At 63.8% G+C, this 14056-nt stretch overlaps 1 protein-coding gene and 2 non-coding genes across 5 annotated transcripts in view; all 3 read right to left on the bottom strand.

Annotated features, from left to right (window-relative positions):
* PRRC2B (proline rich coiled-coil 2B) overlaps positions 1 to 14056 on the bottom strand; it is a 76065-nt gene that overhangs the window by 7735 nt on the left and 54274 nt on the right. The window contains exons 15-29 of one of the 3 annotated variants that reach the window (XM_054726728.1): positions 13500 to 13716; positions 10839 to 12887; positions 9265 to 9443; positions 8536 to 8681; positions 7887 to 8028; positions 6474 to 6556; positions 5805 to 5993; positions 5479 to 5676; positions 4935 to 5021; positions 4212 to 4316; positions 3889 to 4078; positions 3162 to 3259; positions 2259 to 2386; positions 1596 to 1836; positions 99 to 278 (exon numbers count right to left, since the gene is read on the bottom strand). In XM_054726728.1, the coding sequence (XP_054582703.1) occupies positions 99 to 278; positions 1596 to 1836; positions 2259 to 2386; positions 3162 to 3259; positions 3889 to 4078; positions 4212 to 4316; positions 4935 to 5021; positions 5479 to 5676; positions 5805 to 5993; positions 6474 to 6556; positions 7887 to 8028; positions 8536 to 8681; positions 9265 to 9443; positions 10839 to 12887; positions 13500 to 13716 (4232 nt within the window). The remainder of the gene's footprint in view (positions 1 to 98; positions 279 to 1595; positions 1837 to 2258; positions 2387 to 3161; positions 3260 to 3888; positions 4079 to 4211; positions 4317 to 4934; positions 5022 to 5478; positions 5677 to 5804; positions 5994 to 6473; positions 6557 to 7886; positions 8029 to 8535; positions 8682 to 9264; positions 9444 to 10838; positions 12888 to 13499; positions 13717 to 14056) is intronic. The other 2 variants (XM_054726729.1, XM_054726730.1) reach the window with 2 other exon arrangements.
* On the bottom strand, positions 898 to 983 carry LOC114226798 (small nucleolar RNA SNORD62). The gene has a single exon (XR_003612909.1). It is a non-coding gene; the product is annotated as a small nucleolar RNA SNORD62 (small nucleolar RNA).
* On the bottom strand, positions 3375 to 3460 carry LOC114226797 (small nucleolar RNA SNORD62). The gene has a single exon (XR_003612908.1). It is a non-coding gene; the product is annotated as a small nucleolar RNA SNORD62 (small nucleolar RNA).

Below are 14056 nucleotides of genomic sequence, written 5' to 3'. Positions count from 1 at the left end.
CCCGGGCCCCTGGCATTTCCCGCCACAACAGTGGCCTCTGGCTAACCTGCAGGCCGGTGAGACCCTCCAGGACCCCAGCAGGATGGAGCCGCGCTCACCTCTCTGCTGGTGCTAAGGACCGAAGGCTGGGACCCGGGCGGAAGAATTCTGCGAGGGGCCCCAACCGAGAGGCTCTGCCCCTGTGGCAGCTGGATGGACTGGGGCAGGAGCAGCGGCTGCTGTCCGGAGCCGTACCGCGGCAGAGGCAGCTGGGAGCCGGGCAGTGGCATCGTCAGCTGCTGACAACAGGGACAGTCAGGAAAGGAAGCGGTGGTGGGGGGAAAGTCACAAACACTTTACTTTACACGCCCAAGAGCAAGCACACACGAGACTTCAGGTTCTTATTTCAAGAGTTACAGCGAGGCCTTCCCGCACCGCAGTGGGAGACTCGCTCTCCATGGGAGCCGGGAGGCCACCCTGGACTTCACACGCGGCGGCGGGGCAGGCCTGCGGCTGGAACTGGGAGGTGAGGAAGCAGGCACGGGACGAGGGGCCACAGCGCCGGTGCCAGAGCGCAGAGTGCGGGCGGCAGCCCTGTGTGCAGGTCCGTGTGCGGGTGGTGGCGGGAGGGCCCGGGAGGCTCTCGGGAGGTGGCGCCATGGGGATCCCAGGTGAGAACGGCCAGGCAGCAAAGGCTCCCTCGTGCCCTCCGTGCAGCACCCGGGCCAACCCGCCACAGCTCTGCCCCTAAAGGTCAGAGCACGAGGCTCTGGGCCAGGGTTCTTGGAACCAAACTGGAGCCTCCGGGAAGCTTCCGAAGCACGTTATGGCAGAAGAAAGCAACTGCAAGGCCTAAGCGACCCCTTTTAACGTCCAGAACCAGATGGGTGAGAGGAGGGGGCAGAGGGGGCCACTTTGTCTCTCAGTCACTTTCCTCTTCATCTCCCTGCTGGTGAGTCCACAGTGGAGGGTCAGAAGGATCTATTGGAATTGCATCACCGAGACACGTGGCAGCCAGAGCCGCTAGGACCCAGGCCCGCCCTGCACACACCACCTGTTTTAAAGGGGGGGGGCGGGAGCTCGTGCAGGAGCCTGCACAGGGAGGGGGGAGGGACGAGAACCGGCTGCACTCTGAATACTTTTCCAATGCAGGCCGACAGAGCTGCTGAAGGCCCAGAGCAGGTGATGCGGACCGGACCACCTCAGGACCAGGGAGAAAACCCCGTTGTGGACCCGGTGTCTGAACAAGTGTGAGATGCCGTGAGATACAGACATTAGAGCACAGATGTGGGCCGCCCAGTGGATTTGAGTTCAGGTCCAGCAGACCGCTGGGAGGACTGGGAAGCATCGCTCACTTCACCTCCAGCCACACAGCCGCGGGGGGGGGGGTGGGGGGGGGGGGGGGGCGCTCCAGGAGGAGCAGTGCTCTGAGGGGAAGCGAGTTTTGGGGACAGAGGTGATCGGATCCCTCAGAAGGGGCTGAGCATGTGGCCTGGTTCCAGCAGCCCAAGGCCCAGTCACCGAGGCTACAGCAGCAAGTCAGCACACACCGAGGCAGGCGAGGGAAAAACAGGCGGGGGGTAGGGGGAGCGGAGAGGGGGGGACTGACTCCTGACCTGGGGGAGCTGCGAGTCCAGCATCTGGGAGGCGCCCAGCCCGGCCGCCTGGCTGAGCTGGCCCTCGTAAACCAGGGCTTGGCTTCCGCTCATGGGCTGGTAGGGGGAGCCGGACTGGGGCTTCACTATCTCCAAGGGCTGCATGCCGGGGAACGCCGAGTACGGAGGCTTCAGGGCTGTGCCGCCAGAGAGGATCATGGTGCTGGGTGGCGACAGGCTGGGGTGCATGTACACCTGCGACCTGCAAAAGCCAGACGACGACAGGCAGGCGTGGGAGCGCCAGCACGAGGCCCCGAGGGCTTGTGAAGTCACTGCGGGCCCCACGCCTCGACGTTTACACCCCCTGGACGGTGCCCCTGCTGCTGGTCTAGGGACCACAGTTTGGGCATCACTGGACTAAACAAATGGACAGACGTACAAGACGCAGGGAAACCCATGTGATGCCAAAAGCACTGGACGTGAGACACAGCTAGGGCAGCTGGAGGAGGGGGCAAGGGCGTGGCAGAGGGCAGGGAGCAGCTCACAGCCCCTCCTGCACACAGTTAAGAACGAACTATCAGTGACCCCCGCCCCCCACCCCCAAGGGGAGCAAAGGGAACGAGTGCACAGGCTGCAAAGGTCTGAGCTCCGCTTGTGAGTCGCCAGCCCTCGTCCTCGTCTCACCTGAAGGGCTGCAAGGAGCTGAAGATCTCCTGTGACTGGGAGACGGGGAGCCCGCCCCTCAGTCCCAGCTGGGCTGGAGCCTGCAGAGACGTGTGAAGGGAAATGGGAATCTGCTGGGCAGCGGCAGCCTGTGGGGAAGCCAGCAGGTCACTGCGGGGCCCTCCAAGCTGGTCCTCCCTTCCCCTCCGCACGCAGCTGGAACACCGCCCCAAGTGCAAGTCCAAGCACCTCCTCCTGCGCTTCCTCTGCTCTATGCGTCATACACTTCCCTAGCTGCACGCATCGAGGTGGCGCTCAGACGCGAGGGTGAACGGACAACCACACACAGAACACATGCAGTATGATCCAGTTCCGTGAAGACCATCACCTCGCACAACTAAACAAGGTAACATTGAAGAACACGTTTTAAAGAGGGCAGGACAGGCAGTCCTCTGTCCTCGGCCCCGAATCTGCTCCTGGGCAGCGCCTCCGCCGGGAGCCTGGTGCTGGTCTGAGCAGGAAGGTCTGGCCCCGCGCCAGCTCCAGCTCCCAGCTCCCACGGGAACTATGCCGGTGCTGCCAACAGCGAACGCCTGCTCGTTCTAAAACTACCTCTTCCTAATGCATCCGTGCCTGGGAGCCTAGGCCTTGCTTCTCTTCATCAGAAGGGTACCTGATCACCAGAGAGAATTCCGTTTCAGCTAGTTCCCCGGCCGGGACAGAGAACTCGAAGGAAAACTAAGCAGTCTGGAGCACTAGCTCCATCCCTCTTCCTCGCCTCTCGTTTATTCGTCCCCCACACAGACTGGCTGCCATGGCATGCCAGGTGCTGGGCGTGACACGCGAGGGATACAGAGAAAGAAGAAACGAAGGACTTCTGACACCGCCCCCGTCCCCGCCCGGCCCCCGGCCTGCGGCCATCACCTGCTGGTAACTCTGCTGCTGAGGTATCGTCTGAGGAACCAGCCGGGGCTGACTGGCAAACACGTGGCCGTCCAGGTAGAGAGGGGGCAGGTGGCTGCCTGGAGACAGAACCACGGAGGCAGAACAGGATCAGGTCTCACTGTCCCACCCTGCCCATGCCCCTCGTGCCCACTGCCCCCACACAGGAGGCTCCACTGCATGCAGGCGCCTCGGTCTCTCAGCCACGTTCCTCTTCATCTCCCTGCTATTGAGTCCACAGTGGAGGGTCAGAAGGATCTATTGGAATTCCATCACTGAGACCTCGGCAGCCGGGACCTCAAAATCCCCCCCCACGCCCCCTTTGGGCACTGACGCAATGACCAGGACGCTGGCAGGAAGGACAACATGTCCGTGGCTGACTGAGGATTCAGCTGAGGAAAGCACTTCCCGGCATGGCCTCTGGTCAGCGTGGCTGCCCCCGGAGCGCTGTCCTCGCCCAGGATGGTCTCCGAGCGGCGCTGCTCACTGGCAGAGGTGACAGCGCCCCCATGAACCCGATCCAACTCAAAGCCCATCTCTGCTCGCTCCTCCCCCCGGGAGCTGGGACAGAGCCTCAGGGAAGCTGGGTCCGCCCAGCCTGGAGACAGCCAGACTCCCACGCGCACACACTCCGTGAGCCAGGGCGGGTGTGTTCAGGGCTGCCAGCTGCACACTCTGTCGAAGCGCGCGAGGTGGGTCGGGCCGATACCTGGGAGAGAAGACGGTGCTACGGAGGCCACAGGCATGGGCGGCATGGAGACGCCGCCAAAGGAGCTGTAGTTGACCCCACTGGACGCTCCCACAGAGGACGGGGGCTGGATGCCCGAGCCAGGGCCCCCCGGAGAGCTCTGCTCCGGCAAACTGGGCGAGTTTTCCCAAGCCTTCCGCGCAGACTCCATCTTTGGACGCAAGGAGAGGAGAGGGATGAACGTTACTAGGGAGAGGCGGTGGCCGTGGGTGGGGCTGCCCGCTCCCGCCTCCTCACAAGCCAGGGCACCACGTGGGCCTTGCCGAGCTCAGGACTGGCGCTACCTTCAGAGTGAGGTCGGCCGTGGGAAAGGACATCTGGGAGAGGCCGATGGCCCTCTGGATGTGGTGATCTCGCCGCAGGATGGGAATGCTCTGTGTCAGCCCGGCCTGGAGGAGACAGGAAACCATGGGACAAGCAGGCACAGAGGAAGCGAGGTGACGTGTCAAATGCCCTCGGGTCTGGTCGTGTGCACTAAGACACAAGATGAAGCTGCCAGCAGCCAAGACCAGTTTATCTCCTCCAAAGAGCTGCCTTCATGGCTTCCCTTGACAGAGGCCCAGGAGAGCCCCTCCCCCGCCCTCTAGCAGGGACGGGCATGTGCCAGCAACGTAACGACTGGCTGCCGACACAGGCTTGGAGACCTCCAGGAGGCCGAGAAAGAGGTCCCTGGTGACAGGCTCAGCGATGCCTGCCAGCCTCTCCTGCGCTGGGCAGTGCCCTCAGCATCTGCGGGGCCCGAGCGCTCAGGCAGGAAGCGTGGTTCGCCCAGCATTCTCAAACATGACGCGAACTTGGAAGAACAGAAAGTCGAAGCATGCTACACAAACCAGACCTTGGGAAATACATCACCCCATTTTAAGGTCACAAAACTGGGGTGTAGAACATTGACACAACTAGTTGAAGATACGTAAGTAGCTAGAAATTACGTCACGACTCAAACCCAGGTCTGCCTGACCCCGGGGCCGACCAGCGTGGGGCCAGGGCCGGCGAGGAAGCACACTCACGTTACTAGCCAGGGCGTCCTGGAGCTTGACCACTGGATTCCCGGCGGGACCAGGGGCGGACCCCGGCGGCAAGCTGAAGTCGGAGTCCTGGAAGAAGGGGACAGAGTCCCTGGAGATCATCCCGGCTCACCTTGCGGCAGAGACATGGTCTCAGCGCCTCTAAAAACCCACCACGCAAGCACCATGGCCGCATGTTCCCCCACAGCACAGCAAGGCACCCAACGGGTTAGAGCCCTGACCCCAGCTCCCCGTGCTGCCTGCCTCTGCGCAGTCTTGCCCTGCGCAGTCTCATCCTCTCTCCCTGCCGTGAAGACTGCCGTCTGCTTGGCCCGGGAGCCTGGTGGTGTCAGCAGGGAATCTAGGGGGCAGCTCACTAGCACCTCCCTCCGTCCACGGCTCACTGCACGCTCCCCAGTGCCGCTCAGCTCCCACCTCTGCTCTTTCTAGGAGACGACCTGTCCAACTCCTCCTTCCTCTCCAAGTACAGAAATAAAATAAAATAAAATAATAAAATAAAGAAAAAGGAAATAAGTCAAAGCCTCACTTTCGGACTGACTCCAAACTCGATGGGCGGCACCGGGAGCACCGAGTCCACGTGAATCTCCACCCCGTTGACAGGCGGGACGACGGCGCCTGGCAGGCGCTCGGCCGCCTCGGAGCCCTTTCTGTTTTTCAGGGAGCGCTCGTTGCCGATGGGTCCTGGTCTGTGCTCCTTGCTCTGCGCTGAGCCTTGTTCTGAATCCTGGATGGGAAAGAGAGAAGCTGAGACACAGACTAGGTGACCTTCTACGCGCCCGGGAATCAGGGAGAAGACAAGACCGTGAGCCCTTCTGCCCAGGCCCGGCCCCTGCCAGAGGGACTCCAGGTTACCTTCTGCTCAGGCTGCTTCTGAGCCTGCTCCTTATGGCCGTCAGCCTTGGGCTCCAGGTTGGACCCGCTCATCTCCTCTGGCTTCAGAGTGCCATACGGCGAGCTGCGCTGCGAGGAGGTCGCGGACGACTCTCGAGACTCGGCGCTCAAGTCCACACCACTGTCTCCCTGGCTGCTCTTAAAACCCTGCTGTGCAAGGCACCCAACGGGTCAGAGCCCTGACCCCAGCTCCCCGTGCTGCCTGCCCGTGCGCAGTCTTGCCCCGCGTTGGGTCCTGACCCGACAGCTGAAGGGATGTGGCCAAAGGCACCCCTGCCCGAACCTCCAGACCCCCAGCGGGCCCTCGGCCAAGACCGTCACAACACTCATCTCTCTTGTGACCCAAACCAAACTGAGTGGCCACTGTCACAGGTGTGAAGGAGAGCCCCCGGCTGCTCCCCGACATGGGGTGGGGTAACCCCTTTTCTTCCTTCCTCTCACACAGGCACCTCACAGAGGTCAGAAACAGAGACTGTAGTCCAGCCATAGCCGGGGCCTGAGGAAATGGCCTCTGGTCCAGGCTCAACTGCTGAGGCTGAGGGAGGGCTTGGGCCGCAGGACGGACAGAGCCCAGCACAGACAGCCATGGGGACGTGAGCACACCCAGCCGGGGAGCACCCACGCACTCACCTCGGCAGAGCCGGACTCGGAGCTGTTGAAGGCAGTGGCGGCTTTAGTCCAGGAGTCGCTGGTTGAGGCCTGAACAGGCAGGGCTGCCAGGAGGAGGGAGCAGAGAGTCAGGACATCAAAAAGGAGCAAGGAGGCTGCCAAGGCGAGCACAGGCGTGGCTTACACAAACCCAGCTCCTCACGGCCCTCGTGGGCCCCGCCCACAGGCCAGCGAGCAGCGCGGATACCTGGGAGCTGGTCTGAGCGTCACCCGCCTGCCCAGCACCCTCAGGCAGACTGCCTCTCCGCTGTGACGCTCCCTTCACTCAAGCCAACTATTTGTTTCTACCCGCTGGGCGCTGCTGCCAGTCCCCGCCAGGCCCACGCCGCCACTACCGAGACTCCAACAGAAGCCATGGCCCTGAGCCTGTCCACACCACCTCACGTGTGACCTTCAGGCGCCCGGCCGTGGTCTGAGCGCTGCAGAACCGAGGGAAAGCCGGACGACAGAAGCCCTCTCCTGGGCTCCGTCCGCTCTAACCAGCCTGGGGCAGGTACCTCCGGAATGCACACCCTGACACATACCCATCACACACCACCGACTATCTGACGTCGGTATTTCACTGAGAGGCCATCGCTCCTGCCATCAGAGCCGAGTCCGTCCCAGCCTTATTCTGCAACGGGGACAGGCCCCGCGGCGCAACTGCGAGTCCAGGCCTGGAGCCCAGGACCTCGGCCTGTCCGGCGCTCTGAGGGCGAGGCCCGCACCCTGAAAGCCCGGGCTGCGTCGTGTAAACACAAGCTGGCTGTGGGTGATTTCTCCACGCTCCCCGGGGGTGCTATGTGCCTTGTTCTATGTTCCCTCCGGGTCCTGTCCAAAGTGGGCATTCAAGAAGAATTGGTTCCATTAAGATGGTTTTGTTTTTAAAGTTACTAGAAAAATAGCATTGAATACAGACTTTTTTTTTTATAGTTCAGGGGAACAAACTTTCTAAAGAGCAAGGTCCACCTTAGTCTGGTTCCAAGTCTGTCTTTCTCAGAGTGCCTGGGGGGCTGACGGAGCCTTCCTTCCGGGCTGGGGAAGGCCAGTGCGTAGATCACAAAGCCCTGGGCCCGGTGCCCCGGCTGGCAGTCCGTCGTCGCTCCTCTACACATAACAGGTAAGGGTAAGTGCCATGGGCAAAGGGAGCCAGGCCAGCTCGGGTGCCCTGGTGAGGGGGGGCGGGGACAACCCCTCTCCGGGTCTCCAGACTCACGGAACGCTTTGCTGTTCCAGCAACTGCAAGGCAGGGGAAGCCTACCCCTGCTCAGGGCCACAGCCACCAATGGCTACGGTGGGGCTAACACTGGCTCAGAGGCCACCCCACCTACATTCTCAGTCCTGGAAGCAGATGTTCCCTGAGAAGAGATCTGGCCCAGACACCCCAGCTCTTACCCTGGCCACTGCTCTCCCAGATCTCGGTGCCCAGGCTGCCGCCCGGCACAGGCACATCGCCTTGCTCCAGGCCCAAGTTGTTCTGCTTTTTCGCAAACCGAGGAGGAATACGGGAGGCAAGGCCCCGGCCTTTGACAGGCACCTAAGGAAAGAAAGGTGGCAGAGGCCATCCTAGAGGTCAGGCACGTGGCATATTCTCCCAGCAAATGTCTCTGGGGCATCAGAACCAAGAGAACTTGCCCCAGCGATGCTGGGACGCTCTCTCGCAAGACCTCAACCACGAGTGAGTGTTAATGCCACACCTGGCGAGGGCTCACAGCCAGTGGACTGTGATGAAGCCGACCACAGGGCAGTGTGCAGGGCCCCAAGGGCGCCAGGGGAGCACAGGGTCCCACAGGGGCCGTGGGAAGAGGACAGACGTGGGGCTGAGGCCGTCTGCACCGAGCTAAGCTGGGCTCCCCTGCTGTCAGCGGACAGTCCCTCTTCGAGAACAAGGATGGGGTCACCCACTGTGGGCGCTGGGAAGGGGTCTGAGGGACACTCCTGCCTCCTCCCTCCTCCCTGCTCCATCCAGAACTCGGAGCCGCCTGGCTGTGGTTCCCGCACCGGCTGCCCGCCACCCTGCTCCTCCCCTCCCCGCGCTCCTCACCTGCACAGCTTGCTCCTTCTTCCTCCTCTCCTCTTCCAGCAGGCGGCGCTGCTTCTTGGTCAGGATTTCGATGAAGCCTTCACCCACCATGGAGCCCACCTCCGTCTCCTCCCCGGGGCTGGACCCACAATTCTCGAGGATGGAATCTGAACCAAGAGTTCACGCGAAGGGATGGTGTTCCACTCACCAGAAGCCAAGGAGAACCCAGCCCTACAGGCACCTGACATCTTGGGACGGCTCAGCTCCAAAGGCTGGGCAGTGCCTGGCTGGGCACCTCCTAGGAGCCGTGCAGTGTTCACCGTGTCTACAGAAGGAGCTGGGATCCCACACCCTCTCACACACACCGTTAACGCAAACCAGAGACCGAAGTGACGCTACAGCCCAGAAAAGTCTCTGGAAATAGAGACACTTAAGTCCCAGCTCTGCTCCTAATTAGCCACGTGACCCTGGACGAGCCCCCCTCAAGCTCACTGGGCCTCAGGTTCCCATTGTTACAGTTCCCTGAGCAGTGGGGGCACTAAGGGCAGTGAAGGGGTTTGGCAAGCTGTGAGAAACACAAGTGCAGGGGTCGCATCTGTTCTGCTCATCTCTGTACCCGGAACAAGGCCCAGGGCCTGCCCCAGAGGTTCAGACACAGCGAGAGGGCAGACTTGGCAGCTGCAGGGCGAGGCCCCATTTCACCTGGCTCGGCTCCCTGCCTCCCCCGAAGACGTGAGGCAACAGACTCACTTCCGTAGTTCAGGTCAAACTGCTTCATGGCCTCTCCCTGCTCGCCCACCCTCTGAGCAGCCAGGGGGGCCTCCTCCGCCTTCTCACAGGCGGCTTCGGGGACGTCAGCGGTGGTATGGACAGCCCGCTCCAGGGGGTAGTGGCCGCTGTGACCTCCTGGCAAGGCCTCGTCCGGGGTCCTGGAAGGGAAGGGGGACCTCGTTAGCTCAGAAGCGCCAGCAGGCCGGGGAAGGAAAGGGAAACCGCCCAAGCACACAGCAGGCACCATGCCCTGACCTGCCCCCACGCGCCCCACCACCTGTTCCAGGGAAGCCACTCCCGGCAGCAGTGCGTCCCGGGCAGGCCACAGGGGAGGCCCCTCCAGCCGCGCCGCCCCTGCCCAGGGCTCAGCACCGTCTTCCCACTGAGCCAAGCGTGGCAGGACTCCACACAGGACAGGCTGCAGGACACCCTCCTGTCACAACACTGACCAGCGGCCGCCCAGGCCTCGGCCACCACCAGGCTCTCGGGGCAGAAGGCAGAGGCAAAGCTCGGCCTCGGCATCCGAGTCCTTGGAAGCTAGACTAACGGACACCTGAGAACCCGCACGCCCTGTGGCTCCTCCTCTGGGGGCAGTCACCCCAGGCTCTGCCCCGCATCTGAGCAGGGGCAGGTGGGAGCATCTCCCGCATGTTGAGGTCTCTCTCCTGAGCCCAGGCAGCCTGTGGGCACTGGGCTGGGGCCATCCTTTTCACAGCCTCCGATCCCGGGCCGCCCGCTCCCTGCGCTCCTGCCTGTCTTACCACGCACATGGCAGTGCCCGCTCCTGCCTGTCTTACCACGCACATGGCAGTGCCCGCTCCTGCCTGTCTTACCACGCACATGGCGGTGCCCGCTCCTGCCTGTCTTACCACGCACAGTGGCGGTGCCCACTCCTGCCTGTCTTACCACACACAGTGGCAGTGCCCGCTCCTGCCTGTCTTACCACGCACATGGCGGTGCCCGCTCCTGCCTGTCTTACCACGCACAGTGGCAGTGCCCGCTCCTGCCTGTCTTACCACGCACATGGCGGTGCCCACTCCTGCCTGTCTTACCACGCACAGTGGCAGTGCCCGCTCCTGCCTGTCTTACCACGCACAGTGGCGGTGCCCGCTCCTCTCTTACCACGCACATGGCGGTGCCTGCTCCTGCCTGTCTTACCACACACAGTGGCGGTGCCCGAAGGCGCCCGACCTCCTGGCTGCTGGAAGCAGAGCTGTTCGGGAGAAGCCGCCTCGGGCAGGCACCTCGCTGCAGTGGCCCCTCAGGGGAAGCCAAGGGCACGTAAGGAGGCTGGGCTCCTGGACCAGGTGCCACGTAAGAGGGCCACTGGGGCGGGGCCTCTGGTTTTGGTTTTGAAGCCACAACAAGACGCCACAGGAAGCAGACAAGCGGTGCAGGGCGAGTGAGGGGTTCGCTCACACACGAGGGCTGCAGTCCCTCGGGCGCAGGGCGGGCCCTGACACACGGCGGGACACGCATGCATGGAGTGCTGCTCGAAACACCGGCTCAGTCACAGAACAAGCAACAAAAGGACCCGGGTTTTGTTGTTTTACCTTTTGGCTTTCAAAGGCGTCCCACTCTGCTGGCTCTCATAATGGGGAGAGGTGTCACCACCGCCTGGCCTAACAGCCTTCTCCCCAAACCCCCCCAGCTCCAGCTTCCGGCTCTGCCTGTCCACCAGGGGCCTCTGGCTGGAGAAGCTCCGCTTGGCCAGCTCCTTCTTCTCCCCCAGGCCGGCGCCGGGCAGGCCGCCGTCCGCGTGGGAGCCGGGCTCGGGCCCGGAGCCGTCCCGCCGCTCGCGCCGCTCGCTGAAGTCGCTGCTCTCGGAGGCCGTCTCCCACTCCTCGTTGGCGTGGTCGGAGGAGTTCTGGTAGGAGAGCTCGGGGGACCGGCGGCCCACGGCGCCGCTCCTGTCCCCGGGACAGAGTTTGGACCTGGCTGGCCACTGACCCGCCAGCAGGTGGGGCTCCTCCTCCGGCCCCCACAGACCCAAGGCCTCGCGCTCCTGCCGGAGGCGCCGGAAGCGCGGGGGCTTGTCCTGGCGCGGGGGGCGCCTCCGCCGGAAGGGCCGGTTCTCCGCGCTCTCGGCGTCGGCCCCGGGGTCGTCCGGGAAGAAGGCCCTCTTGTCCTCCAGGCGGCTGTCCTCGCCGCCCCTGGCGCCCAGCGCGTCCGAGTGCCGGGAGGCCTCGGGGACGCCGTCCCTGTCGGGGGGCCGCCGGGGGCCGGTGTCGGGGGGGCCGTGGTCCTGCCAGCAGGCGCCGGCACTGCGGCTCTGCCAGTGGGCAGCCTCTCTGGACACGAAGGTTCTGCGCCCGTAGCCGCAGTTGCTCAGCCGGGGAGGGAGGGCGCGCCCGAAGGCCCGCGGGCCTCTGCTCTTCGCCTCCGGACCGCCGTCGTCCGCGTACACCTTGTGGGACCGCCACGAGTCTCTGAAGTCGCCTTTCCTGGAGGCGACCTCCTCCCTGTCCAGGAGCGAGCCTTCGTGGCCGCTGTCCGCGCCCCTCTGCCGCCGCCGCTTGGGCAGCTCCTCGTACTCGGAGCCCTCGCTGTGGGTCTCGCTGGCGATGCGGCGCCGGGGCTTGGCGCGGGGGAAGTCCTCGGGCGGCCCGAACTCGCGCAGGCCCCGGCCGCGGCCGCTCCTCTGGCTGTTGGTGTAGGTGCCCCGCGCCCCCAGGACCCCCCCGCCGCAGATGCCGGGGCCGCCGCCAGCAGGCCGGCCCCGGAAGGTGAATTCTCGGAAGCCGCGGCCGCGGCTCCGGGCCTGCCCTCGGCCCCCGAAGGCCTGCTCCTCGTCGATGAAGATCCAGTTGTTCCTCTTGGTCAGGGGCGCGTCGCCGGGCTCCCGGGCCCTGTCGGGCTTCTCGTCCTCTTCAGACTTGCTGGCAGAGCGGCCCCCGCCATCTCGGGCCGCGCCCTGGGCCTCCGAGGCGGAGGGGGAGGCGTTGGCCAGCGTGGGGTCGTTCTCCTGGTCCTCGGCCTCGGCCTGGTGCCGTGGCGCCTCCTCCGGGGCCGGGCGGGCGCTCTCCTCGCCCGGCTCCGGCTTGCTCTTCTCCAGCTCCTTCTCCTTGTCCTCCACCTTGAGCGCCTTCAGCACGGGCTTCTTGATGGGCCCCGACCTCCGGGTCCTGCCGCTCTGCTCCTGCTGCTGGCTGCCGGGGCCCCGGGGCTCGGGGCTCCACTCGGGCTCCAGGGACGGCTGTTTGTGGGGGCTCCCTTCCTTCTCCCAGGAGGCACTGAAGGGCGGCTCCTCCCGGGGCGACTCCTTGTCCACGCCGTTGGCTGTGTCAGCGGCCTTGGGCTGGTGGCTGACGTCCCAATTGCTATAATCTGGCTTTTTCTCCGCTGGGGCAAAGTCGGGCTCCAGTGGGGAACACCTGGGGTTCGGGGTGTGACCCCGAGGAGCGCCTGCGTCCTGCACATTGTCTGGGGGTGGAAACAAAAGCTCCTGGCCTCTTCTGTGGGAAGAGACACAGCTGTCAAAGTCTGCCTGCGCCTTCTTGTCGAAAGCACTCAAGTACTCCTCCACTCTCTCCTCCAGGAGGGCGCGCGGGGCGCCTACGCCCCCTGGCCTTCCGGGTGAGGCAGAGTAAGCGCTTTCATTCCTGAAAAGGAACCAGAAAAACCAGTCAATGTGGTTGGAGCCTGGTTCCTGCTTTCCATGCTGAACACAGAGCTTAGTTTTCAAAAGAAAAAATGTAAAAAAAAAACGAAAAAAGAAAAAAAAAAAAAAACATAAGCACCAACATTTCCTCTATCTTTAAACAGGCCTCAGAGTGGCCGGGCCACGGACTGGTGGGTGGCCCTGGAGTCCAGAGTGAAGAAGGCGGTGGCTGAGGGTGGACGCGGCGTGCCCCCCTGGAGACGGGGAGTGGCGGGGATCCTCTGCTTCGGTCAGCTGGCGCCGGGGTCCGTGCAGAGGCTGGCACTGGCCGGCGGGGCCAGCGTGCTTTGCTTTCACAGGAAGGAGTCCCCACAGCTCGACCTGCCTGCGGAGCCCAGAGCCCTCACCCCCGCCCTGCCCCGTTCAGAGACTCGCCTTGAACCGATTGCTCCTGGGCCTTCAGCCCCCCCACAGACAGCGACTCACACCAGCATCCAAGCCACCCCACGCTCTCCTTCCCAGAGGCCCTGGCAGGCCCTTCCTGTGCCCTCCCCGGCAGCGTCCTGGGAGATGTCTCCGTGGGTGCAGGCTGGCAGGACCACGTTCGTCTCACCTGACATGCATGTCCATGGCCAAAGTGTCGCTGGGTTTTGGGGGAGGCAGCGAGTAGCTCTTGCTCTGCAATGCCATGTAGCCCTCGGGGCTCCACACAGGGGCTGGGTCGATGGCGGTCACTTTTCTTTCCTGCAGTTGGGGGGCACGGCTCTGATCCTCAGAGCGACAGCTAGTCCCACTGACGGAGTCTGGGGGCACCATGGGCTTCATCAGTCCTGAGGAGGAAAGAACTGAGCTAGGTCATCCGTTCGGAAACTGCTCCAACCTCAAGGTCAACCAAAGGCTCCAAGACAGCAGTGACCTGACCGCCACAAGGACCCGCACTCCCGAGGCCCATCTCTGGGACCGTCACCTGCTCTGGAGCCACAGCCCGCCCTGAGGGGCCGAGAGACCTGGCAAGTCCAGCCTCGGCTTCCAGACCGAGAAGCCTGCGGCGAAGGGCGTACAAAACTGGCAAATGGAAACTGGGCACATCAAGCCAGCGTTCATCAGTGTTGGCAGAAGCCAGCGAGGGCCGGTCGGCAACGAGAATCTCCGGGCGCAGAGGGGCCGACA

Source organism: Eptesicus fuscus, chromosome 15 (assembly GCF_027574615.1).
Source record: "Eptesicus fuscus isolate TK198812 chromosome 15, DD_ASM_mEF_20220401, whole genome shotgun sequence".
In the NCBI taxonomy this organism is placed as follows: Eukaryota; Metazoa; Chordata; class Mammalia; order Chiroptera; family Vespertilionidae; genus Eptesicus; species Eptesicus fuscus.
Note: the sequence above shows the minus strand (reverse complement) of the source record. Positions and strands in the feature narration are given on the sequence as shown.